This window comes from Myotis myotis, unplaced genomic scaffold, assembly GCF_014108235.1.
Source record: "Myotis myotis isolate mMyoMyo1 unplaced genomic scaffold, mMyoMyo1.p scaffold_m19_p_4, whole genome shotgun sequence".
NCBI classification, from domain to species: Eukaryota; Metazoa; Chordata; class Mammalia; order Chiroptera; family Vespertilionidae; genus Myotis; species Myotis myotis.
In genome coordinates, this window is record NW_023416346.1 from 37553143 (window position 1) to 37580682 (window position 27540).

The window sequence follows — 27540 nt, forward strand, 5'->3', positions numbered from 1 at the left end:
TTCCAGTCTTCAGTCTTTGAGGTTTCCTAACTGAAGTACCAGGCACTATGTCCCTGCTTTGTCAAGTTTTGGGGTAGTTTGCTACTCAACAATAATAACTGGAACAAATTTGGACAACTATGCTGATTTGTTTAAAGGTTCCTAAGGAAAGGAAGAAAGCCCCCAGGCCCATTTTGAACCAAACCTGTAATGCTAGCAGTCCAAGAGACTTATGTGTCATAATGTATTACTACCTCTAAGATTATAGACAGCAATTTGTATTTCTATCAAGTTCTTCATGATTAATCTTGGATTTCTCTTCGTAGAAATCCAAAAGCTGCAACCTCTGTAAATCTGTTGCTTCACTTAAACTAGATGGATGTGGTGATCTAGGTACTAATTAGCTCTATAATACAGAGTCCATATCCCTATGCATACAGTACAGCAGTGTTTAAAAAGCAGGCACTCTAGAATGAGACTGACTGGTTTTACTACTTAATATCTGCGTGACCTTAAGTAAGTTACTTAACCTCTCTATACTAGTTTTCTCTTCTGAAAAATGAGAATGTACCTACAGTTTGAGAAATTAGTTTATATATATTAAAAAATGCTTGAAATAGTACATTTACATACAATGAACACACAGTGCAAGACACTACTTAACAACACAAATCTCAAATAAAAAAATAAGGTGAACCTTAATGACACACTTCAGTTGGTAAGCATAAGGGATAAATATAAAGAGAATAAACTATATTCTTACTGAGTGTGAGCTGCATGCCTTCAACCACTTTCCGTTTTCCTGTTGATGGTTTCGATTTTTTACTCCGCACAGTTGACCCCCGACTGCTGATTCCACTAATGACTGACATGGTGTCATCATCACCACCAGCTAGCAAAGAATTTCGGTAAGACATCAGTGGAAGCCACACATCTTCTCGTCGGAGTGACATCTGAAATGTCATAAACTTTTCCAAGTAAACATACCTTAAAAAGTAGAAGAAATCATTAGCTTTGGTACATAGAACTACAACAACTTTTTCTCCCTATTTGGTTATTTCTCCTAATAATCTTAAGGCTCACATACCATGTGGAACATCCAATGATTTACTTAGAATTAAATAAAAAGCAAAGTACATTAAAATGGTTGATAGTCCACATTTCCTCAAAACATAGAGTGACAATTAAAAGATGCTAATGTTTTCATTCTAAAGATGTCACTCTATCTTCACTTTTTATAGGTTCTCTGCCAGAATAAATTCAACTAATATTTCTGGAAAGACAACTGAGTTTAAAAATCACACAATTTGGGTTCTAGTCCCAGTTCTATCAACCCCTAGTTATGAGAGCATGTGCTTATTACTTTACTACTCAATCTCAGCTTCATCAGTACACTGACAAGCAAGTTTTGTCTCTCAAGATTTTCACATTATAGCATACAATTCAGGGCATTTCGGCTTAGTATTTGTTGAGTGTCTATTATGCTCCAAGCACTAGGGATAGATATGAAGATGAATGCAATATGGTCGGTCCCTAACTGCAAAAAAGTTTCAGCCTGATGGAAGTCAGACATCTATCTACTCTGGCACCCAAAGTATCACAAGGATCCTAAGGCTTATATGTAAGATAGCAATCAAAATTCAACTAACATTTGAGTGACTATGTGCTAGACAGTTTTCTCTTGGATGCTTTAACTTAATTCTTATAATCTTGTGAGGAAGACATTCTCCCTATTTGATAGATGAGGAAAGAAAAGGATAAGTAACATATTCATGGTCATAAAAATGAAAAAGCAGTACAACTACAATTCAGATCCCAGGCTTCTGACAATAAGAGTTCAGTGTTTTATTGTCTAAATTATGCCTCAACTACATGAACACAATTTTTGTCAACTGTAAGATGCAATTCAAATATTTTCTGTCATAATAATGACTAATTCCAATCAATTCAAAATTACCAGTTTTGAACACTATTAAAAGAGAAGTCAGGAGATATCAGTTACAAACATACTGCTTGGTGTTATTTGTTCAGTATTTTTCTTTTTTAAAAAAAGTTTTTATTCATTTTAAAAAATATATAGTTTTATTGATTTCAGAAAGGAAGGGAGAGGGAGAGATAGAAACATCAATGATGAGTGAAAATCATTGATCGGCTGCCTCCTACACGCCCCACACCAGTGAATCACACCCCCACAATGGGGATCAAGCCTCGAATCTGGGCATATACTCTGACCAGGAATCAAACTGGTGACCTCTCGATGCATGGGCTGACACTCAACCAACTGAGTCACACTGGCCAGGGCTACTATGTCATCTTATTCGCAATATATTTCAGCTATACACAGTAGTACAGCATTCTTTAAAGTGTGGCCTGTGAACTAGCTGTAAATCTCAGAATTGTTACAAGATATGGAGCTTAAACCAAAATATACTGGTAGAGAGATTTACAACTGTGTATCTACCACATAGTTTAACAGAACATTCAGGATAAGTAACCTCCCTGATGCTAATTCCCTGCCACAGAAGTTGCCATTAACATGAATTTGCTATTTATCATCCCTATGTACATTTCTGCACTTTTAATACATTTTTGTCTGTAAACATCATTGTACATTTGGTACTTTGCCTTTTGCAGTCAACATTATGTTTTTAAACTCTAATCATTTTGGAAGAGTGACATCAGCTAATGTTACAGTGGTGAATCAACATGTACACCTTAAACTTACACATTATATGTCAACTATATATCAATAAAGTTGGAAATATTTTAGAAAAGCTGAATGAGATTTCAAGATCCAATGTATAATATGGTGATTACAGTTGATAAAATTGTATAATATAATACTGTATAATTGAAAAATAGAACTTAAGGGTTATTTAAGATGGAAAATATGTGAGGTGACGGATGTATTAATTAGCTTGATCATGGAAATCCCTTCACAATGTATACACATATAAAACCACCATGTTATATATTTTAAATATACTACAATTTTATTTATCAATTATACCTCAATAAAACTGAATTTTTTTTAAGGTTTCAAAAAAGACAATAATCAATTGGAATGTGTGAGTCTTATTTCAATCCCAATTTAATCAAATAAACTAAAAATAAAGTAATTGATGACATCTGAGACTACTGGAAATTTAAATGACTGGGATATTTAATAAAATTAAGGAATTATGCTTACCTTTAAAAAATCTAACCGTTTTGACTACCCTATGGTATTCCATTTTCTAGTTGATAGATGTTTAGTTGTTTTGAGCTTTTCCCTATTCAAACAATTCTTTTACAGTTCCTGTATACATGTAAAAGAACTTCTCTAGGGTATCTACATGAGCAGGATTACTGGATCATAAGGTAGGTTAAACTTTGCTAGACATTACCAAATAGCTCCTCCACAAAGTGGTCTTATACCAATTTATGTTGTTACCAGAAATGCCTAAGTCTCTATTGCTCAACATCCTCAGCAGTACTTGAGACTATCAGATTTCTTAATTGGTTCTAATCTGCTAAGAAATGGTTTTTCATTCTTTTAATTTTTATTTCTCTGATTAATAGTGTCAATGAAAATTTTAAAAATTTACGTATTGACCTGAGAGAGAGAGAGAGAGAGAGAGAGAGAGAGAGAGAGAGAGAGAGAAAAAAACATCGACTTGTTGTTCCAATTATTCATGCATTCATTGGTTGATTCTTGTATGTGCCCTGATCGGGGATCAAACTTGAAAACTTGGCATATCAGGATGACACTCTAACCAACTGAGCTACCTGGCCAGGGCTGAAATTTTTAATTGGAATAAATTTATATACAATAAAATGGACAGAAATTAAGACTACAGTTGGGCTCTAGCTGGTTTAGCTCAGTGGATAGAGCATCAGCCTGCGGACTAAAAGGGTCCCAGGTTCGATTCCGATCAAGGGCACATGCCTGGGTTGCAGATTGGATCCCCAGTAGGGGGCATGCAGAAGGCAGCCGATCAATGATTCTCATCATTGATGTTTCTATCACTATCTCTCTCCCTTCCTCTGAAATCAACAAAAAAAAAATTTTTTTAAAAAAAGAGTACAGTTGGATCAGTTTTGCTATGTAACCAACACATCTTTTAAGATACAGGGCATTCCCATGACCCTAGAAAGTACCCTGTGGTGCTTTCCCCCATTCAATCTCGCAAGTCCTAGAAGTAAACCCTGTCATTTCTATCACCATAGATTAGTTTTATGTGCATTAAATTGCATATAAAATCTATACAATCTTTAAATGCAAAATACTGGTGGACTTTAAGAGACTATCTCTACTATAAGTTATTCATATTCTTCTGCCCTTTTATATAAGCCAAGATGGGAAGAGTAGGAGATTATTTTGAAATTATATTCTATTTGTTAGAATACGTCACCATTTTAGGAGACTGTATCAGAAAAGTATCCTGCTTAAATGATCAGTTAAGGAAAGCACTAGTAGTTCAAGTAAAAAGATAAAAAGGAGAATTCTACTTCCCAGTGTAGTCATAACTTTGGACATAAACTCAGATGTTCCTGATGGATCACTGGTATTGCTGTCTATTAAATGTTCTCTCTTTAGTTAGGCTACAATTCTAATCTCTGTGTGTAAAAGAGAGAAATCAAGAATTAAGAATTCCAAAACAAAATTAAGTAGAGTATTTCTAGCACATACACTGTTCGTTTGTCTTGTCGGAGCAGTTTAGAAGAAAATTCACTCAGTATGTCAAGAAATGCCAAATTTAAAGGTGGATGGCTCTCTCCTTGTGGATTAGGTTCTTTAAAAGCAAATTCTATGCCGTCTCTGCAAGAAAAAAAGATAAATATTTAAGGTTCTATAATACAAAATTTAATGTGGTTTGGTACATCTACATTCTTTCCTCAGTTCTCTTTTCCACAGAAAATAATCCAAATGTTCTCATATAAAGAACAATACATTTTTTATATTTTTTAAGACATAAAGGACTAACTTAAGGATTTTTTAAAATCCTCACCCAAAGATATGTTTTTATTGATTTTTCTTTTTTAGGGAGAGAGGAAGGGGGGAGAGGGGAAATGGAGAGATGGAGAGAGAAACATTGATCTGTTGCCTCATTTACGTGCCCCAACCAGGCATCAAAGACACAACCTAGGCCTTCGCCGGTTTGGTTCAGTGAATAGAGTGTCAGCTTGCAAACTGAAGGGCCCCAGGTTCAATTCTGGTCAAGGGCACATGCCCGGGTTACAGGCTTGATCCCCTGTAGGGGGCATGCAAGAGGCAGCCAATCAATGATTCTCTCTCATTATTGATGTATCTCTCTCTCTCTATCCCTTCCTCCCCGAAATCAATAAAAACATATTTTTTTTAATAAAAACCACAATCTAGGAAAGGTGCCCTGACTGGGAATCATAAACCCAAAACCTTTTGGTGCACAGGATGATGCTCCAATCAACTGAGCCATCCAGCCAGGACAGGACTAGCTTAAAGACTATTTGTAGCCCTGGCTGATGTGCTCAGTGGTTAGAGCTTCGAGCCACGCACCAAAAGGTCATGGATTCCCAAGCTGCAGGTTTGAGGCGTGTGTGGGAGGCAACTATTGGATGTCTCTCTCTCTCTCTCTTTCTATCTTCCGCCCTCCCTCTTTCCCTCCCTCCCTCCCTCCCTCCCACTCTCTCTAAAAAATCAATGGGAAAAATATCATTGAGTGGGGATTAACTAACAATCAATCAATACTGTTTGTGACGACCCATATCAGAGTAAAGTTTAAAAATTAAACTCTATGCAGGGCCTATTTTAACTATATTTATTTAATAATAAATACGTCTATTAATTAAGACAACAATCCAACATTATATGGTATCAAAAATATAACTGTAAAAAATAATCCAGATGAAAATGGAGAGACAAGAAGGAAGGCTATTACATGAAGGAAATAACATATTACTTCTGAAAATAATTACTACATATGTGGTCCTTTAGTATTACCTAAAAGTATCATCTAATCTATTAAATAGCAGAAAGAAATTTGAGACTTTTAGAGCAAAGTGAAAGGAGAGAGTAAATTAAAGTTGGGGAAGGTATGAGATTAACTTTAAAGAGCAAAAACATTTCTGTAGGGAGACAATTAATATTGTTATAAGTAAGTAAGCAAGATGACTAAAAGAGAGACAAATAAAACAGAGTTTTTTTGATTTTCCCAAATAAAAGATAAAGGGTATTAATATCCATGTGTTGGTCATGTTAAAGGTCTAAAATATACTAATACGTAAAAGTACAAGTGATCATTAAATTACATGCCCAAATAAAGTTAGATAATTTCCAATTTTTTTAACGCAAAGAAGATATGCAGATAGAAGGTTGTGGCTAAAAACAAAGGAGAAGGTCACTAATATGGAGAACAGAACCAGAAAGAGAAAACTTGAAATAAAGGAATCAAATCTCAAAAATTTCTTTGAAATTATAACAAAAGCTGTTAAGCAATATTGTGATACCTAATGAATATATATGCTGCTTTTCTCCATTTAATTTATAAAGATTTTATGTATGATTTTAAAGCAAATACTTTGTATGAAAGGACATTTAGTCCCAAATCATGTGTTAATAGAAATAGCACTATAGTTCTTAAGAAAAGAGATATGCTAAAGAATTGTAAACAAATAATTAAATAGCAACAGAATTTAATTATTCTAAACAAAAGAACTAGATTCAAAAATTTTCATGATTAAGAAATAGGAGAGCTAAATAAAATATTTGGAGATTACTTGTGTAGCATAGCAATGGCCTCTCTCGTTTTCAATTGATCAAGTCCAAAAGTTAAAGCAAAACGTCGAGCAAGTTCTTTTATGCCACTGAATGTTGTGGATGATCTATCAAAATTATAGCCATTTTCTTGTATCATTTCATTAAAAAGCTGTTTGGGGGGAAAAGAAAGCAAGCATGTTAAAGTTTTTTTTGATAACTATGGGTTATTAACATCTTTTAAATAACATTTTCTACTTAAAATATACTTTTAATAGATGATCCATAAATGAGGCATTTTTTTTTTATTAAAAAACATGGATTTTTAAAACACATGACACAAATGACCAAAATTATAGCACTTATACCATATTCACACTAGAGATAGTTATTGAGATTAGAAACTCTTTAGGTTAGTTATGGAAGAATTCTACTCTGCTGGAATAAACTGGATATTAAGATAGTATACAAAAATGTAAAGAAAAAGAAAGCCCACAAACTTATGAGGAAACTGTGCTCTGCTATTTATATTTAAACGATGAATCTCACATCAAAATTTTCATCATAAAGTAAGCAAAACAATATGCAATTTTTCAATTACCAAGCTGCCAAGTTTTTAAACAGATAATGGCTACTACCACTGATAAGAATACAGTACAGTGAACACTTTGATTTGTTGGGAACATAAATTGAGATTACCTTCCTTTCTATAGAGCATGGGTGGGAAACGTCCGGCCCACAGAAGGCCCCAGAAATCATTTGGTCTGGCCCTAAATGTAACTAAATGTTTGACCAAATATAGCAGGCTAATTTGTAAGTTGATAAATTTGTATGGCCTGCAAATGATGCTATAAATATCCAAATGGCCCTTGGCAGAAAAAAGCTTCCCCACCCCCGTTATACAACAATTTGGCAAAATTAAGTGGACGTTTAGATGTCCTTTAACTAAGCAATACTAATGATTAGACTTTATCCAAAAGAAAGAATATTTAAGCAATAAAAAAAAAAAATAAACAAAAAAAAAAAAAAAAAAGAAAGAATATGATTTGTGCACAATATACATAAGTAAAAAAGTGTTTGTTTTAATGCCATTAATAATGGCAAAGAGTGGTAAAAAAAAACAACCAAAAAAAAACCCCCAACATCAAACAAAAAGAGATGTTGATTAAATTATGGTGCCTCTATACTCCGGTTTCTCTTCAGATCGTATAAATCTTTCGCCTTTTAAATTATGGTGCCTCTATAAAATGGAATACTATATAGTCATTTTAAATACTGAGGCAAGTATTTAATAGAATGAAAGTGTTCAGAATTTGTTAATGTGAAAAATTCAGGCCTGCAAAATAGAATGCAGAGTAACTTAATTATGTAAAAATAAGATTTCATAAATGCATTTAAAAAAACTAAGAAGGCTATAAAAACTAAAAGCATTAAGTGAAAAAAATTAAGGATAAATTGCATTTGCCTAGTTCCTATATTTTCTAACGTTTCTAGAGCAAGCTGCTGTTATTTTATAACAAAGAAGTTATTTAAATTCTACCTTTAAAATATTTTAAACTCTATTAGTTTTAATAGAGCATGCAAATAAAATTAAGAATCTTCATACTTAGATTTCTAAAAAGCAAGAAGAAAGTTTATCAAATTGAAAGGGGTTGTGCTTCGCATGCATTTGGTCTCTTAAGAGACAAAAGTATACTAACTAAGCAAATTATTTTTTACCTAAACTTGCCTTGCCACTGCCAAAATGAAGATGACTATATATAAAATTTTGATTATAAGACTGATACTCATTAAAATAAATATTAACATATACAAAGATAGAAGTAAAATTCACCTAAAACCTACCAAAACAAGTTAACCACAACTAACATTTTAGTGACTGTTTTTCCAGATAGATATAGATATGTACAATTTTATAGGGATGCTGTACTGTAATCCTTTTTACTTTATTTTCAAACCATATATATACTGTTGAAATCTTTATACATTAATGAATACAGACCTATTTAAAACTAATTTTAAGTGCTATATAACAGCCATTGCAGAGATGTCCTATTTATATATATAAAAGCCTAAGCATATGTCTGACCGTTCAACCATCCGACTGGTAGTTACGACACACAATGACCACCAGGGGGCAGACACTCGATGCAGGAGCTGGCAAGCTATGGTGACTTGGCAGCTGCGGTTCTCAGGTGTCACACCCAGAACCAGAGAGGAGGAAGCCTGATTCCAGGTTGCGTCACCTGTGAACCACCCTCTCATAATGCGGGACCCCTCAGGGGATGTCCAAGAGCCGATTTCGGCCCAATCCCTGCAGGCCAGGTCTAGGGACCCCACCGGTGCACGAATCCATGCACTGGGCCTCTAGTAGTCTATAGTCATCTAACATCCTACTGATGAACATTAGGATTATTTCTAATTCCTTGTTATTATATACAATGCTGCCATGTACAATAATTTTACACTCATTTTTGCAAACTTGTGCTATTACTACATTGGATAAATGTTTCAAAGTAGAATTGCTGCCTTAAATGGGATATACATTATAAATTCTGACATATTATTGCCAAACTGCCTACCAGGAAGGTTCTACCAATATACACTGATGATAGTACCTATTTCCCCCATACCTTATATAGCTATAGGTTTTGCCATACTTGCCAGTCTGAAAACAAAAAATAATCTCACTTGTACAATGTCTACTAATAAAGTTGAATATCTTATATTTCTACTTTTATGAATTGTCTATTATCCTTGACCCACAGTTACCTTGAAAACCATTGTTAATTGTGTTCGCCTAAAGCTGGTACTCTTAAATGTCTTACCTGTTGCAAACTGAGAATAAGGGTCTTTGCACACTGAATTTTGTCTATTTGCCTTGTTTTACTCATTGTTTCTTTGATGATATCTCCATAGTCATTATAATACTAGAAAAGAAATTTGCACAAATTAGAGTTTTAGTTGGACAATAAGAATAATTTTACATTAATCATGTAAGCATATATTTGGCTAAAATTATGTCTTCAAAAACACAAAAGAATGCTACCGAAACTTTAAGATAATTTCTAAACACACAACTTAAGTAAATTCAGAAATATCAGACAGTAAGATCTAATCATATTAAACTCTAAACTTTGTTTTAAGGATGTATGGCATAAAACAATAATTATGTTATACAGATTTTCAGAAAGAAGACAAAGGATATAAACCAAGTTCTTGTATTCTTCGTTATCTATTAAGACAATTAATATAATCAGTTACTTTTATAACTTATCCATTGCTAATGGCATGCAGTCCATGTATAGTTTCCAACTTTATTAATTTGGCTTATACAAACTATTAGGCTGTTAGCATTTAAGAGAAAAATTATTATGGGTGATATTTACATGATGCATTGCATATGAAATTTTGTTCTAATTTAAGATTGTTTTTAAAATGCATACAGGATAACTATGCTCCTGTGACTAATACAACTGACTTTAACCTAGAATACCTAAGTCTAAAGTCTAAAAGTTTAAAACTTGCAAAATTATTTCATAAACGACCTTAGTTTAAAAAAAAAAATTCAAGTATCATGACAAATAACTTAGGTTCCAAAGTAAATTATAATGGTGCTAGAGCTCCATCCTGTAGAAAAGTATTCCAAAGAGAATTACTAGGTTTTGACATAAAAGGCTAATATGCAAATCGACCAAACAGGTCAATGCAGGAGCTGCACCCTGGTGTCAGTGCACTCCCACAGGGAGAGCGCTGCTCAGCCAACAAGCCAGGCTGACAGCTGGCAAGCACAGTGGCGATGACAGGAGCCTCTCCGGCCTCCGAGGCAGCACTAAGCCATCAGTCGGACATCCCCCTAGGGCTCCCGGACTGCGAAAGGGCCCAAAGGCTTAAAGAAGTTTATTTTCATAATTAGATTTTACTCAAGAAAGAATTAAAGAAAAGCAATCTTATCAGATTTAGTCATATTCTATTAGTACAATTAACCATATCCTTTCTACTACTACTTAAATATTAGAGAATTTTATGTTTATTTACAAAAATTGTGAATAACCTACTCTATATCAAATCAGATTTTGAGACCCTAAAGGAACCTGAGCTATCCCAGTGGAACAGATGAAGAAAGGCAGGACACAAAAAGTTATTACTCAAGGCCACAAGTTGCATAGTCACCAAGCCAAAACTATATCATCTAGGCCTCCTGACTTCTAAAAACAATAGTTTTAATGCTACATCAAGCAAGGGAAAGAATACCATCCTGTTGTCTTAAACTAAATCACAAATACAATTTCTAATAGTGACAGTTAACCTAAGACAAGCTGTTTCCAATATTCCAAATGCAAATCCTATCCTATATAAAAGGCTAATATGCAAATTGTTCCCTTGACCGGTAGTTCGACCAGCAGTTTGACCAGGGGGCGGGGCTGGCACACCAACCGCCCTCGGCCCCTCCCCCTGGCAGGCCCTGCCCTCAACCAGCACCCCCTCACCCCAATCAGGACGTGAGGGCCGGACCCCATCCATGGGCGAATTCGTGCACCGGGCCTCTAGTGAACTTAATAAATTTAAATTGTTCATTATAATGAAGTAGAGGTAGAGATTTCTTTTCAACTAGAAAAATAATTTACTATTAAAAAAATTCAATGGCTACCAAGTATAAAAGCCAATGTTACATTATCTTTTAAGCATTGTAAAACTATCTTGCTAACCATTTTTCAAACTTTACCTTCATATACTGCTTGAAGATATCTGCAGCTGTATTCATCTCCACAACAGTATACACAATCAGCTTACAAAATGCTGCGAGTAAATTTCTCCTCTTGTGCAAAGCTTCGATTTTACTGGCTTCATCCTCCTGCTGACCATCTGAGGAAAAAGTTCCAAATATTAAACCCATCTGTATTTCAACTCAGCCACATATTTTTTAATTCTCACTATAAAATACCTTTATTTTGGAGAATTTAAAAAATAAGAAAAAAACCATTTAAATTAAATAAACATTTTGATCACTCTCAATATCTTCATGAATGACAGGCCCATTCATTCCAATAAGTAAAATTTTTGTTAAGTCAAATAGTCAGAAGGCTGCTTGATGAACATGGAACAGAAACAAGTGGAGTGAGTCAGAGGAACTGATGCTTAGTGAAGTCAGGCTAAGCTTGCCTAACACATTCATCTACTTCCCTAATAGGATAGTTTGTCAATGATATCTACATATTCAATGTCTGTTGGTTAAAGGCCCTTTGTTCCCTAGGGTCTGCCAATCTCAGAAATTCAATAATCCCTCCTAAGGATGAGCCTATCCCAAACTCTTATTGACACCTACTTCCTTTATCCATATTACATATACTCAGCTAAGAATCATTCTGTCTCTTTAAGATGATGTCACATACTATTCTGTTCTGATCCATTATGTGAGATCTTGACATTCAAGTTATCAAGGGGACAGACTATAGCCTCCATGTACTGCCAAAGGATTATTTCTAATTCTTTGATACTGAAAATAAAGTTGTGATAAAGCCTTTTACATAAAAAGCTATGTAAAGAATTTTCCTCTGGACAAATATTACAAATAAAGTTACTTAAAACACACCACCTTATATTGATTTACATTTCTTTGGTTATCACTGAAGTTTTTCTTGAATTTATTTAGCCATTTATATTTCCTCTCTGGTGAACAGAGGGTGCATATCCTGTCAGGTCTTCAATGTAAGATTCACAATATAAAAAATTTGTGTGTAAAGTAAAAATGCTCTTTTAAACAAGTATTTACTTCACCCTGTCTCTGATAATCCTTGATAACTGGTAATAAGTTAAAACAAAATTTTGATAATAGGAATTTTAGGCCATCAGAAAAAGTTTTGCTATCACTGCACATATTCTAGAACAAAGCATTTGCTTAGAAGCTAAAACATATTGTTTACTTTTTAAGAAGACTGCACTGAATACATAAGCTAGCTTTTCCTTAATGACACTGTGATTATAACAGATTTCTAAGCAACGTTAATACTGCTCTCTGGATCTAAAGATACATAGACTTTTTACCCCCTAGAGACTGAATTACTGAGATATTCAGAATTTTGAACCCTGTCTAGAATTACATATATTTATTTAAATGCTGTTTTACAGTGATAGGTCAGTTTCTGTATGGATATACATATAATATTACTCTTCAAGTTAAAAACAAACCCAGAAATTTAAAGAGGTGAAGGGATTGAGAAGTGCAGATTGGTAGTCAAAAGTAGTCATGGAAATGTAAAGTACAGCATAGGGAATACAGTCAATAATATTGTAATAACTATGTATGGTTCCAGGTGGATACCGAAAATATCAGGGGGAACACTATGTAAAGTATATGACTTTCTAACCACTATACTCTACACCTGAAACTGATACAAAATAATATTAAATGTAAAGTGTAATAGAAAACATTTTTAAAATTTTAAAGCGTAAAAAAAAAATTTACATATACCACATACACACAAGAAAAATGAATAAGGGACACCAAAAGGCATTTCAGGTAAAAAAAAAAAAGTAAAGGATCATTAAGCATTTGATTAAAAAAAAAAAACAACAACAACAACAACAAAAAAACCAAAAACAAAAAACAAAAAAACAGAAAGAAGTCACCAAATAGTATTTGTTTTTGCACAACCTTTTCTTGCTTTAAGGCACTATGTATACAATTAGGGTGTGAAGAGTAACTTAACCCTAGGCAAGGCTGGTTTTAATATTTTCCTGCGAACATTCTATACCATCCCAGACTTACAGAATAGTTTCAAAGCTTTCTAAACATCGAGAAATTACATAGTTTAATGCCCTCACTAAAATATAAAAATCTACTTTATGAAAGTATACAACAAAATGTCGCTTAAAGAAAGACTTTATTCTGCTCAAATTACCTGAATATTGGTATTACTAATGATTAAAGGAAAGAGGGCATAAATTTCATTGAATACCTCCATGCCCAGGCACTGTACTAGTCACTTCGATCAATTTAGTCAATTCACACAATTCTGTAAAGGTAGTTATAAATTAGAAAAGCAGGGTCAAGGCTAGTGAGAAGCAAAGATCTGGCTCCAAAACCTATGCTCTGTGATACCACACTGTCTTTAAAACGTTGCAAGAATGAACACAAACGTCCTGGAACATGTACCTGTGTTTCATGTTTTAGGCATAAAATATCAAAGATCATTGTTACTTAAATTTGATTTATGGTAGATACACAGATTTAACAAAATGCTAGCAATAAAATTACCTGCACTGTTATTATCATCATCCTGTTCAATGAAGACATGATCCAGAATAAAGCTGAGCAACTCAGACTGCAATGATGAATCAGGGGTGTAAACTAATGGTTCTAACATGTCACGCCCTCCTGACATAATCTGATGGCTGAAGATCATCAAAATATCACACAGAATTGTGAAGGCCTGTTTTTAAAAAAAAGGACAATATAAATCAAGGTTTCTTACCAATTGCTACACGTTTAACAAAAAAAATAGAATGCAACTTCCTATATTTGGAAATCTTAAGAGTGCAATTTCTGTGATAATGACTACTAATATTTACATCATGTTTTAAGAACCGCAAGGTAATTTCACAAATATTCTTTTTTATTTTTAGCACCATTGTTGCTAATCCTCACCTGTGGATATTTTTTTCATTGATTTTTAGAGAGAGTGGAAGGGAGGGAAGGATGGAAGGAGGGAGAGAGACAGAAATATCTTGATGTGAAAGAGACACATCAATTGGTTGCCTCCCCCAGGCTCCCAGACCAGATTGAACCTGCAATCCAGGGACATGCTCTTGACCAGGAATTGAACCCAAAACCCTTTGATGCAAGGACACACAACTCTAACCAGAGAGACACTGGCCAAGGCTATTTTTAGCAACCTTAAATGACTTGTGTAATATGCTAACATTACCAAAACATGCAGGCAGGACTCAACCTCAGGTTTTCTGACTCCAAATCCTACATCTTGTGGTATACATTCTCAAATATTAAATAATGCATAAACTTGGTACCATTCTTTCTTCTATGGAAGAAAAAACATGATACCAAAGAGATGAATATCTCATAGAAGACCTCTTAGGAAAGGGATCACAAAGTCTATGGTACTTTTTAAGTACTCTCAGTGCCAATAGTATATGTGGTGCTTAAGTAGAACAAACATAAACAAGTGTAGGCTGCTTACTACAAATCAGGCAAACCTGATAGGTATCATAATAAACTTAAGGCTAAAGTTTTATCTCAAGGAGCTTAACAAAACTCACCAGGAGTTTTAAATGAAGTCAAACACTGGTAAAAATAAGTCAGAAGGTAACAAAAAAATTACCTGTTGGGAAGGGCCAATGAAAATAGAATTTGGGGGTCACAAAGTCAATAGGAAATTACATTTAAAGGAAGACTACTGCTAGAAATACAAATTATAACATAGTTTTACCTTTTTGGAACTAACCATGTTTCCTTTTGTCTCTTTATGAATTTAATGTTTTTTTCAGTCACTTCTCATTTTACTACTACAGATTTATAGCTACCTAGATATGAGTTTACACAAACTTTTGCAAAATACATACATAGTAACAATACAAAGTAATAAGTATGGTTTCAATTTTTAAGTAGGTAAACTAGCAGGTCAGATGAGATGACCAGGATATAGTCCTAGAAGCTTGTTAGGAAGACTGAACACAAGCTACTTAATGACCAAACCATCTCCAAAACTTGAACAACAAATTACATAAGAAATTATATGTTTACACTGTTAAAAAAAAAAAACCACACACAAAAAACAACAACAGGGAATAAGTTGCATATCTTGGTGGCATATTTTGTGTGTTAAATTTAGATCAGTGCATATTTCATTAAAATCCTATTCTTATAAGTGTAAAATCTAAACTCAATTTAACACCTTCAGAAATTTTGTTCCTTTCATCTGAATTATAGAGATGAAAATTGAATTTCCAAATCCTTTACTGCTATAATAGAAAGTTATATACTGAAAACTGGAAAGAATTCAGCAATGTAATAATTGTGGCAATATACTTTTGCAAGAATGCACAAAATCCAGTAATTGGGTATTGGCCATTTAATATATTCTAACTTATTTGTGCCCAAGCATGTATATATGGAAGGGACAAAGGGAATTGAAAATAAGAAAACTGAGACCAACAGTTAGGTAATATATCTAACATTTTAGCTGTAACAATCCAAGTGTATTTCTTTAATATTAGGATAATATTCATTTTTTAAAAAATGAAATAAAGACAAGTGACAAACAAAAGAAAAGGGTTGAACAACTTGGTAGCTTCGTAGTTGAACAATTATAGTTGAACAACTTCCTTGGTAGCTTTAAGAAGTAAATATACCCTAAATTAAAACAAATAGTACTCATCATAACATAAGCTGCTGAAAACCACACTTATAATGACTAATGGGGCTCTACCCCAATAAAAAATAGGCTAAGCAAAATGAAATGGTCATAAAACCTTGAAATCACCGTAAGCATTTTGACTATATCGCTATTAATATTTCTTGTTAAATGATTATAAATTCATCTGTCCCACAAAAGCATTTGTCCAAAAAAAAAAAAAAAAAAAAAAAAGATTAATCCTCTGTTAGGGAATTGTAGCTAAATAGGCTCTTAGTCCCAGGATCAGAATTTATTTTACAGGTGGGAAAACTACCTATGATACCAGGTAACAGTATCTTTCCAGAATGAGAAGGTTAGCAGTATTGGAATCACAATGGTATAAGAGTGAAGACAAAGTTCACATAAGAAAAAATAACTCACACAATCAGGATAGGCAGGAATGTCAATATCTGATAATATTCTCAGAGATGATAAAACCGTATGGAACTTTCCTCCCTGAGAAATACTTGTTATACTTGTTACTTTCAGGAATAACATTTGTAATTTCATATATTTAACTTGTATCTATGAGTCTGTTTACCAAGAGTGCCATAAAGAAAACAATAACGCCGAAACCGGTTTGGCTCAGTGGATAGAGCGTCAGCCTGTGGACTGAAAGGTCCCAGGTTCGATTCCGGTCAAGGGCATGTACCTGGGTTGCGGGCACATCCCCAGTAGGAGATGTGCAGGAGGCGGCTGATCGATGTCTCTCTCTCATCGATGTTTCTAACTCTCTATCTCTCTCCCTTCCTCTCTGTAAAAAATCAATAAAATATATTTAAAAAAAAAAAAAAAAAAAAAAAAAAAAAAAAAAAAAAGAAAACAATAACACAGAATAAATACAATGAGGGTAATCTATAATGCAATTTATAAAATGTAATACAAAATAAATGCATTAATCTAATTTTTGAGCATGGTATACATGGATGGATATAAGTTATTTCTACTTTGCTCAATATCAGTATATTAAATTTTCTATTTCAGTTCAAATATTTATTAACATTGCTTTAAAAGATTGCTATATATAGTAATTACTAACCTGTTCCTTAACAGTAGTATTCACGTTGGTCAGATAATGCTGACATATCTGACAGAAAACCCTCATCTGTTTCTTTAAACGCAGCAAGTCCTCCTTGAAAAAATTGCACATTTAAAAATACCATGTAAAAAATCCAGTATTTAAGGTACTTTAAATCACTTAAACATCATACATTTAACTATATTAACTCTGCTTATACATTAGATTTAAAGTTTTCTTTATCAGAAAGTTCTCCTCTGTCAGAGGCGTCAGGCCTGGGCAAGGGGCCGATCCTGCGATTGGAGGGTGATGGGGGTCAACGCCTGAGGGCTCCCAGTATGTGAGAGGGGGCAGGCTGGGCTGAGGGACACTCCCCCCACACACACACCCAGTGCACGAATTTCGTGCACCGGGCCCCTAGTTAATGGATAATATTCTGAGTGGACTGGGTACTTCAGAATGAGAAAATTTATCTAACTCTACATATGGCTATCTTTAATAAATCCATTATCTCAAAATGCTTAAAGAGTAAGGATTTATACTCCATTCTCAGTTTGTAATTTGAAAGGTGGCCAACATACGAATGGAAAAAAATTAATTTAAAAAAGAACTGCATCTTTCATTTCTTATGTGAAGGATACTGGTTGTACTTTTGAAAAATAGAAAGAAACAAAAATTAGCTTTGAGGTATTATTCCAATTTTTAAAAATTATCCTATCTAATAAAAGACAAAAAGGGTAATTAACCGTACCTCCGCTAAGCTTCCCATTGGCTAATCAGGGTGATATGCAAATTAACTGTCAACAAAGATGGCGGTTAATTTGCATATGTAGGCACAATGATGGGAGACAAAAGTGGAAGGACAGAAGGACAGAAGAAGCCCTCTGCTGCTGACGGTGATCAGAAACCCAGGTGGCAGGCAAGAGCCGGGTGGCAGGGCAAAGGCAGAGAACCCGGGCCTCCTTTGCCCTGCACGAACTATGAAGCTGGGAGAGGGGTGTGGGGCCACTGGGAGCAGGGCAGGAACTTCCCGGGGTTTGCGTCAGGCAGCCAAGAGCGGGTGCAAACTATGCAGCCAGGAGAGGGGCGTTGGGCCTCTGGGAGCGGAGCAGGAACTTCCCGGGGTTTGCATCAGGCAGCCGGGAGCTGGGCACGAACTATGCAGCCAGGAGAGAGGCGGGAACTTCTCAGGGTTTGCATCAGGCAGTGGCGGCAAACTATGCAGCCAGGAGAGGGGCGCAGGGCCGCTGGGAGCGGGGCAGGAACTTCCCGGGGTGGGTGTCAGGCAGCCAGGAGTGGGGCGGGAACTTCTGCCCCGGGCGCCAGAAGTTCCCGCCCTGTAGCTGCTTGCTCATTCACTTACTTGCTCATCCATTCACTCATTCACTCACTCATTATTCACTCACTCACTCAGCAAACCCTTTCAGGTCCCTGGCATCAGGCCAGGCACTGAAGTTGAAGCAGGATAAGACAGAGCTATGTCCTCAAGATGTTAGTAATTCGGTAGGGCGAAGCAGGCACATGAACGAGGCAGTTGTACGCACAGATGCACTGTACTGGGTTTGGTGAGGGCTGTAACTAACGCTGACTTTGTTCTCTTGATAAAATGGGGCCCCGGGAGCCAGGCCACCCCAAGCCTGTAGGCCTGTGCCTATGCCAGGAGTGGCCGGGGTCCAGGAACATGACAGAGGGTGCAGGTCCGGCTGAGGGGTCTGGCCCCACCCCTCACCTCCTCACCCCCGAGTGCACAAATTTTTGTGCACTGGGCTACTAGTATGTCTAATAAAATGATATATATTTAAAAAGATGAATCTTTTTAGTGTATCTTCTCTATTTCTAGATATTTACCAGTTAATTTAAATAGGAAACCATTCTGTAAAGATCATTAAGGCCTGGCTGGCATTGCTCAGTGGTTGAGCATAAACCTATAAACCCAGGCAGTCACGGGTTCGATGTCTGCTCAGGGCACATGCCCGGGTTGAGGGCTTAATCCCCAGTTGGGGGCATGTAAGAGGCAGCCAATCAATGATTCTATCTCATCATTGATGTTTCTATCTCTCTTTCCCTCTTCCTTTCTCTTTGAAATCAATATACATAGAAAATTATAGTCAGGAAATTAAAAAAAAAAAAAAGATCGTCCACACTAATTTATTTAAGGCATAACCTTTGATGTATCTTCTGATACTGAATGTCAAATGACAGACTATCAGTATATATTTGGTACATATTTGGCTTGACTTAAATATTGATTTGGTGAAGAAAACTCAACCATCAGCATAAATAATTTTGGATCCAATAACATTCATTTTACCCCTTTTCCTCTACTGAAAGTATCGCCTTTTTCCCATTTTCATTTTTAACTCGATACTTTCAACGTAAGTGAATAATCATATTTACTAATATGATCACTGTTTCTACTATAAGGTAATTCTTGGGTGTTTGACAAAAAGTACTCTTTTTAACAACAAAACTGCATTACCTTTTCAAGGGGGAAATGTCCATTTGCTGATATAACAGCATCTTGTGCTAAAAAAAGCTCAGAGAAATTCTAAGCATTTAAAATTTTCTGTGGTTTCTATGCGAAACAAACTTATAATCAAGAGAATTCCTGGGAGCACTTTTCTATTTACTAGATGAGATACTGCCTGATTCATTTATTGTTCTATAAAGCCAAGTAGGTCTTTTGATTTTAAGAGAGAATTTCTTTATGAGGAAAATACCTATAAACAACTAATTCTGTAACTTCCAGATACTACTTAATATTTATAAAAATATGTCCAAATAATATTTAAGGCAACATCTACTGCTATAAATAAGTACAATGTTTCTTTTCTTTTTTTAAAAAAATATTGTTTTATTGATTTCAGAGAGGAAGGGAGAGGGAGAAAGAGATAGAAATATCAATGATGAGAATCATTGATTGGCTGCCTCCTGCACGCCCCCTAATGGGGATCGAGCCCGCAACCAGGGCATGTGCCCTTTACTGGAATCAAACCCGGGACCCTTCAATCCTTAGGCCGACAGAGCCAAACCAGTTAGGGCTGTATAACGTTTCAAGTGAACAATTTACAAATGGAAAGACAGTGCTACTTAGTTCAATTATTAACACACCAAGGATTACCATTACAGATAAAATTTTTGAAAGTTCTAAGACATAGTAGCTGGAACATCACACTCAACCAGAAAATGATTTATCAATTTGGAAAAGAGAGATTCTGAGTATGAATGAGATGATCCTAAAACAATGCCAAGGCTTGTTATCATCAATTTATGTAATCCAATAGCTGCATCTGCTTGTTTCAAAGGCTCTTGGTCAACGTTTACAAAATTTATATTTCTCAAAAAAATACTCAATATGATAATATTGAGGATAATATGGAAATCCATAAATTGTGCAACCTTCAAATGTGAACAATTTCTAATTTTAAATCATACTCTGAAGCTAAACAAGTTTTCGATCAATACACATCAAACTACAAATACGATTATTTTTTAAAGTACACATGCCTAAACAGATCAGAAGCAAGACTTTACCAAAATAAATTGGTCCTATTAAATGTATAAGCTTGCTGAAAACAGTTAATGACATTAATAAAAACTGCAATGAACGGCCACCAACCTTTGTAGAGCTGCTTTCAGTTATCTTTGCAAGCTGCCAAAGGATTACATAGTGAGTACATTGCAGTGCATGAATAACGATCTGTAAAAAGAACCAAGAAAATAAAGTTAAAATTAAAGTTACAATTCTTCATTCTCAAAGTTAAGTATAAAACTTGTAAATAATAAAAACCTGCTCAGGCATGTCTCCATTTTCAATTCCGGTTTTCAATAGTTTGTAATTACAAGCAAACAAATCCCACTTTGAAAGGTCATGGGCACTGTAAAAAACGAATTAAGTTTTATTAAAAAGTTAAGCTTAAACACATTTGTTTTGGACTTGAGTGTTAACAGAATGATGTTAAAATATATCAAACTTTTTAAGATGCATCACAACAGCAAAAATGTGTATTTCTTTACAAATATGTTAGTTCATAATTTTTCAGTGATTATCCAAATCAAGTACTTTTCCCCAAAAAGCACAAGAAACTTAGCAATGAATTTGATAGCTTTATAACCTCAAAATATGCAAGTTGGTTTTGCTACACTTTTAAGAAATCAGAAACTTTAAGATTCAACTTACTTATGAAAAGCAGTGATTCTCTTCAATGTTGACAATACCTGGTATGCATCATCTTCATCAGGTTCTTCACCCTATGAATATTAATTATACAATATTAAACATTAATAACTACCAAAGTGAAACACTTCAGGCTATCACATTGGCGACACTACCTTGAAAAGAAAGAATAACTTAATAAAACCCAAATATTAACTGTGCCAGTATATACCTAAATCTGGCTAAATTTAAAGTAATATGGCTGGAATAATGAGGTGACACAGTTGTTATCACAAGTACATTATACCCAAGAGAGAAAAAGTGAATGACATTCTCACTTTTTCCTTCATGTAACCTAGACACAAAACTATGAAGACATCTGCTCTTTCACAATAATAAGTATATAAGGACAATAAAGAAAAATATATTAGAGGACAAGCGAAAGATCATAAAGATAACACCTACAGGACAAACCCTATACAAAAGAAATAGAGCACTCAAGAAAGATGTATCAGACCAATCACAATTAATTTGGAAAAAAGCTCTGAGTAAGGACTAGGCATGCTAGTCCTTTCTGGATATCAACTTGACAATTTAGAGTGACTTAAGTTTTTGAAAATTGTATGAGTCTTAATACATGAAACTTATAAAGTTTGTTAAATACTTCCCAACTTACTGTATCAAACCCTGGGTCTCTCAAAAAATGCTTAGTTGTTTTTAAACTTTAATTTTTCTACAAAGTAATTAAACTTAATTAACAAAATACTGGTTGATTTTAAATTATCTTGTCCTAGTAACAATCACATCCAGGGAAGAATACAGCCATTAAAAATTTTAACTAATAATGTGATCATTGTACACCAAAATATTTGAACAAACTACCAATTAAGCAAAAATTAGTAAGCATGCAACGTTTCACATGAACAAAAAGAACGTTAAAAAATTCTAAAACAAGAAACCTGAAAATTACAAAGTCCCTATGATTTTTGCAGCATTAATGATAAAAGTGATGTTGAAAAGACTTAAATACATAAATTTAAGTATGAATTTTTATTGTATGCAAATCCATTAGACTGTTAAATATATTTCCAGAGATGATAAAAATCACAATAAAAATACAAGCGTGTTTGAGTGCCATGCTTTAAGCCTCTTTAGAAATACAATAGATAGAACATCCAAAACCCAAAATTTGAGAGTGGGTATAACAGCAGTTCCTCAAAGTTTTATGATATCAAAGACCATATACTAAGAAACACAGTACCCTACTTTTGAGACTGCATGGCCAGAGGCTAGCTCTACTTTTCTGTTCCATAATAGCCTCATATTCAACTAAACCCTGGCAACTTCCCAGATCATTTCTTTAAAATAAAATAAAAAGATGTTAGTTTTGCGTTCAGCTTCCCCCAAGTCACAGATTTTACCACCTTCCTATGTTGGTGGAGGAGTAATAGTAGCATGATGAATCATAGAACAAAAAGTCTGAACATCTTTTCAACATACTGCTAGGGACTATCACCAGGACAGGTGAATAATTCAGTTACTGAAGGGGAGGGGGCCCAACTGACAAAATACTTGTAATATATACCTCTTGCAGAAAATCTTCAAGGAGCCGGTTAAATTTATCCGCCAACTCGTCTATCAGTTGACTTCTTGAAATATCTACTCTGTTGAAGATTGTAAACTCTTCATTACAGAGCGCATGGTAAGTTTTAGAACATGCTTCCAAAACATCTGTATCTGTGTGCTTCTCTACAATATTCCGGATTTGTCGTAATAAGGCATCCAAATGCTGCAAAATCAAAGTTGTTGTTTTGTTTTGTTTTTTTTCATTAAAACGAATGTATACATGGTAGGCATAAAATGAGTACACCATGATGGTGAAAAGCTTAAAATAAAGTAACTCTACAAGTAGGACATACATTTTGTGGTGTTTTTCTAGTCATGGTAAATAAATGCACTGATCCACCCATACTTATTTCCTTAACATTAACAGGAATAATATCACCATTTCATAGGGCTCTGATGAAAATTTTAACACATAAAGAACTTACAACAGTTCCTGGAAATTAAAAATATTCAATGGATATTAGCTGCTTTCTTTTTGTAATTGTAATTGTCCTATTACCCACCCCCAATCTCTGTAAATAATCAGTGATAGTCACATAATGGCTAGGAATGAAAGTATGGCTGTGCATATGAATCAAAGGGAAGCTGCATTAGTGCCATTCTCTAAATCCAACTTAATAAAATACAGAAGACATGTAAGCTATGTTTCCTTACACATTAGAAGTTACAAATATATTTTTAAAAATAGTTTAAAACAATGTGATGAATGAACTAAGCTAATACTTTTTCAAGGTGTTTTAATACACAGAGAACAGCATACCTTTTCTAATCGTCCAGTGGTATATATTTCCAAGTCAAAGTATTGAGGCAACTGCAACAAGTTAGTCACCTTTTCTGCATCTACAGAGTACTTTGAAATTTAAAAAAAAATTAAAAACATCACAGTAATGGTAAACATTACAATAAAATTCTGTGTGACATTTCCAAACAAGATCTGTTATTTCTTAGTAACATTCTGATATTGACATAAACTTACTTTAGCTAATAACTGAGGAAGGGCCACAGCAAAAAGTTCAGTGATTTTTGTCCTGTCATCCAATTGGGTCTTCTTCTCCTTCGCTGTCAGCACCTAAAAGGTAACACAACATTTATAAGTACTAAGCCACTGACACTGTTAGGTACTCTCTGTTTAAGATATACAAAATAGAGAACCAAGATGGCGGCATAGGTTAAGGCCAGAGTTTGCTGCCTTGAACAACTACTTCAAAAGTGAAACTAAAAAACGGAAGGGACATCACCCAGAACCACAGGAACGCTGGCTGAGTGGAAGTCCTACAACTAGGAGGAAAGAGAAACGCATACGGACACTCAGAGGAGGCGCAGTGCTGAAGTCAAATTCTGAGGTGCGGAGTGCGCGGAGTGGGCTGGCGGCGGAGGGCGCGGTTGGCGTTTTCAATTGGGAGGGAGTTTCAGACTCTGAGCTCCAGATCCCGGCGAGTCTTTAGGGACCCAGACTCAAACGGGAGAAGGGGGACTGTCTGGCTTCGGTCAGAGCGAGTGCAGCTTTCTCTCCGAGGTTTGCAGCGGGTGCTGGGACTCAGAGAGGCAGAGCCCCTGGGGACAGGACTGAGAGCCGCCATAACTGCTCTCTCCGGCCCACCCTGTTGATCCTGTGCGACCCGCCCCGCCCAAGCCCTGCACAGAGGCATTTGCCGGATAGCCTCAGGCAAAGGCTAGATTAGCACCTCCCTAGAGGACAGAAGTTCTCTCACTGCTGACACAGCTGATTCTCATAGCCACTTGGCCTGGAGGTCAAACCCGCCCTGGTATTAGCTACAACAATCAAGGTTTAACTATAAGACTGCACACAAAGACCACTAGGGGGTGCACCAAGGAAGCATAACAAAATGCGGAGACAAAGAAACAGGACAAAATTGTCAATGGAAGATATAGAGTTCAGAACCACACTTTTAAGGTCTGTCAAGAACTGTTTAGAAGCCGCCGATAAACTTAATGAGATCTACAAGAAAACTAATGAGACCCTCGATGTTATATTGGGGAACCAACTAGAAATTAAGCATACACGGACTGAAATAACGAATATTATACAGACTCCTGACAGCAGACCAGAGGAGCGCAAGAATCAAGTCAATGATTTGAAATGCGAGGAAGCAAAAAACACCCAACTGGAAAAGCAAAATGAAAAAAGAAGCCAAAAATGCGAGGATAGTGTAAGGAGCCTCTGGGACAGCTTCAAGCGTACCAACATCAGAATTATAGGTGTGCCAGAAGATGAGAGAGAGCAAGATATTGAAAACCTATTTGAAGAAATAATGACAGAAAACTTCCCCCACCTGGTGAAAGAAATGGACTTACAGGTCCAAGAAGCGCGGAGAACCCCAAACAAAAGGAATCCAAAGAGGACCACACCAAGACACATCATAATTAAAATGCCAAGAGCAAAAGATAAAGAGAGAATCTTAAAAACAGCAAGAGAAAGAAACTCAGTTACCTACAAGGGAATACCCATACGACTGTCAGCGGATTTCTCAACAGAAACTTTGCAGGCCAGAAGGGAGTGGCAAGAAATATTCAAAGTGATGTATGCCAAGAACCTACAACCAAGATTACTCTATCCAGCAAAGCTATCATTCAGAATTGAAGGTCAGATAAAGAGCTTCACAGATAAGGAAAAGCTAAAGGAGTTCATCACCACCAAACCAGGATTATATGAAATGCTGAAAGGTATCCTTTAAGAAGAGGAAGAGGAAGAAAAAGGTAAAGATACAAATTATGAACAACAAATATGCATCTATCAACAAGTGAATCTAAGAATCAAGTGAATAAATAATCTGATGAACAGAATGAACTGGTGATTATAATAGAATCAGGGACATAGAAAGGGAATGGACTGACAATTCTTGGGGGGGAAAGGGGTGTGGGAGATTCGGAAAGAGACTGGACAAAAATCGTGCACCTATGGATGAGGACAGTGGGTGGGGAGTGAGGGCGGAGGGTGGGGCGGGAACTGGGAGGAGGGGAGTTATGGGGGGGAAAAAAGAGGAACAAATGTAATAATCTGAACAATAAAGATTTTATTAAAAAAATTAAAAAAAAAAGATATACAAAATAAATAATAAAAGTACGTTTTAGATGATGGATACAAAAATTTCTACTATAAAACTTGAAACGCAAAAGTGACAAAGAGAATAACCTGCACATTTTAACAAAAAAAGCCACCTAAAATAACAACCACACACACAAAAAAAACTTTGAATAGTTTACAGGCAAAATCAATACCCAATTAGACTAACCAAGAAGCAGGAAATATAGTTTAGGAGCTCACATAATAATAGGATTAAATAGCATTTCATTCTACTCTAAACTGCAGGCCATGATCCATGGGTTATGAATTCAACAGAGTAAGTCACTACTAGTAATTAAAAAACAGAAAGGAAACAAAAGAAAATAGAATACATCACATACTCTAAGTTTTATTATTTGATGAAATTTCGTTTAGTTACACACAAAAACACATATATAGATATGTACTAGGTCATAATATAAAATTCTATTTTTGTGCTTCACAATCAAAAAAGCTTGAAATGTAATTGTTGGTCTACAATACAAATATATGTGAACTTTTGAATAATACATTAAAATCTAATCCCAGGAAACAGGAATTTCCCCATTTTAAATATATTTTAGAATTGATTTGTTATTTACTTTTCTTTATAATTGATTTTTAGAGAGAAAAGAAGGGAGGGGGGAGAGAGAAACATCGATGTGAGAGGGAGACATCCAACAGCTGCCTCCTGCCTGGCCCCCCACTGGGGATAGAGCCCACAACTCAGGCAAATGCCCTGATGGGGAATCAAACCCTGTTGGTGCATGGGACAATACAAAACCAGCTAAGCCACACCAGCCAGAGGAGGAATCTCCCCACTGTAATGAATAATTATGTTTTCTTCATTAAAAGCAAATCTAAAACCCTTGGCAAAGTATCTAAGGTAGTTAGAGTGTCATCCCAATATGCCAAAGTTGTGGGTTCGATCCCCGGTCAGGGCACATAAAACAATCAGCCAATGAATACATGAGCGGAACAACAAATCAATCAATCTCTCTCTCTCTCTCTCTCAAGTCAATCAATAAAAAAATGTAAAGCAAATCTAAAAATAAACCAGGATGGACAAATGCACCATTCTAAAACAGTGCACTATATTCAGTCTTAAAGGCAAGAACTATCAATCACTGTATCTCTGAAGTAACTAACAAAGTATCTTATGGAAGGAGTTTTACAAATTGCTAATGTTCTAAAATTTACTCCTAACATATATTTACAAGCAAAGATCTGAAAAATAAAAGATTTTAAAATTTGATTCTATAGTTACAAACGTAGTTTTATAAATGATATTTAAAAAAAGACATAGTTTAGAATACTAAAAATGTATTGGCATACCCTTTTTCCCGTCCCTCTTCCCACAGGAGGATGACATTCAGCAGCTTGTCTGATGGTACAAAGCATTATTTCAATCAGAGCACTCTCTTGTCTGTCTGTCAGTGCTGAAAAAAACAAAATTCAGAGTTAATCTTTTTTTTTTCCCTAAATGCCATTTATAATTATTACATAAGAACTCCTTCTGCCTGTGATAGACCTAATATATATATACATATATAAAAAATTCCATTACTA

General features: G+C 35.2%; 1 protein-coding gene across 13 annotated transcripts in view; it reads right to left on the reverse strand.

Annotated features, from left to right (window-relative positions):
- Window positions 1-27540, reverse strand: part of STAG2 (stromal antigen 2) — a 156839-nt gene that overhangs the window by 16276 nt on the left and 113023 nt on the right. For 11 of the 13 annotated variants that reach the window (XM_036306018.1, XM_036306017.1, XM_036306020.1 and 8 more), the window contains 14 exons: window positions 27307-27410; window positions 23884-23976; window positions 23668-23757; window positions 22867-23070; window positions 21306-21376; window positions 20916-21003; window positions 20745-20825; window positions 17147-17239; window positions 13953-14127; window positions 11421-11560; window positions 9523-9624; window positions 6718-6866; window positions 4652-4780; window positions 743-966 (listed from right to left, as the gene is read on the reverse strand). In XM_036306018.1, the coding sequence (XP_036161911.1) occupies window positions 743-966; window positions 4652-4780; window positions 6718-6866; window positions 9523-9624; window positions 11421-11560; window positions 13953-14127; window positions 17147-17239; window positions 20745-20825; window positions 20916-21003; window positions 21306-21376; window positions 22867-23070; window positions 23668-23757; window positions 23884-23976; window positions 27307-27410 (1743 nt within the window). Of the gene's footprint in view, window positions 1-742; window positions 967-1628; window positions 1710-4651; window positions 4781-6717; window positions 6867-9522; window positions 9625-11420; window positions 11561-13952; window positions 14128-17146; window positions 17240-20744; window positions 20826-20915; window positions 21004-21305; window positions 21377-22866; window positions 23071-23667; window positions 23758-23883; window positions 23977-27306; window positions 27411-27540 lie in introns of those variants that run through there. The other 2 variants (XR_004967015.1, XM_036306028.1) reach the window with 2 other exon arrangements.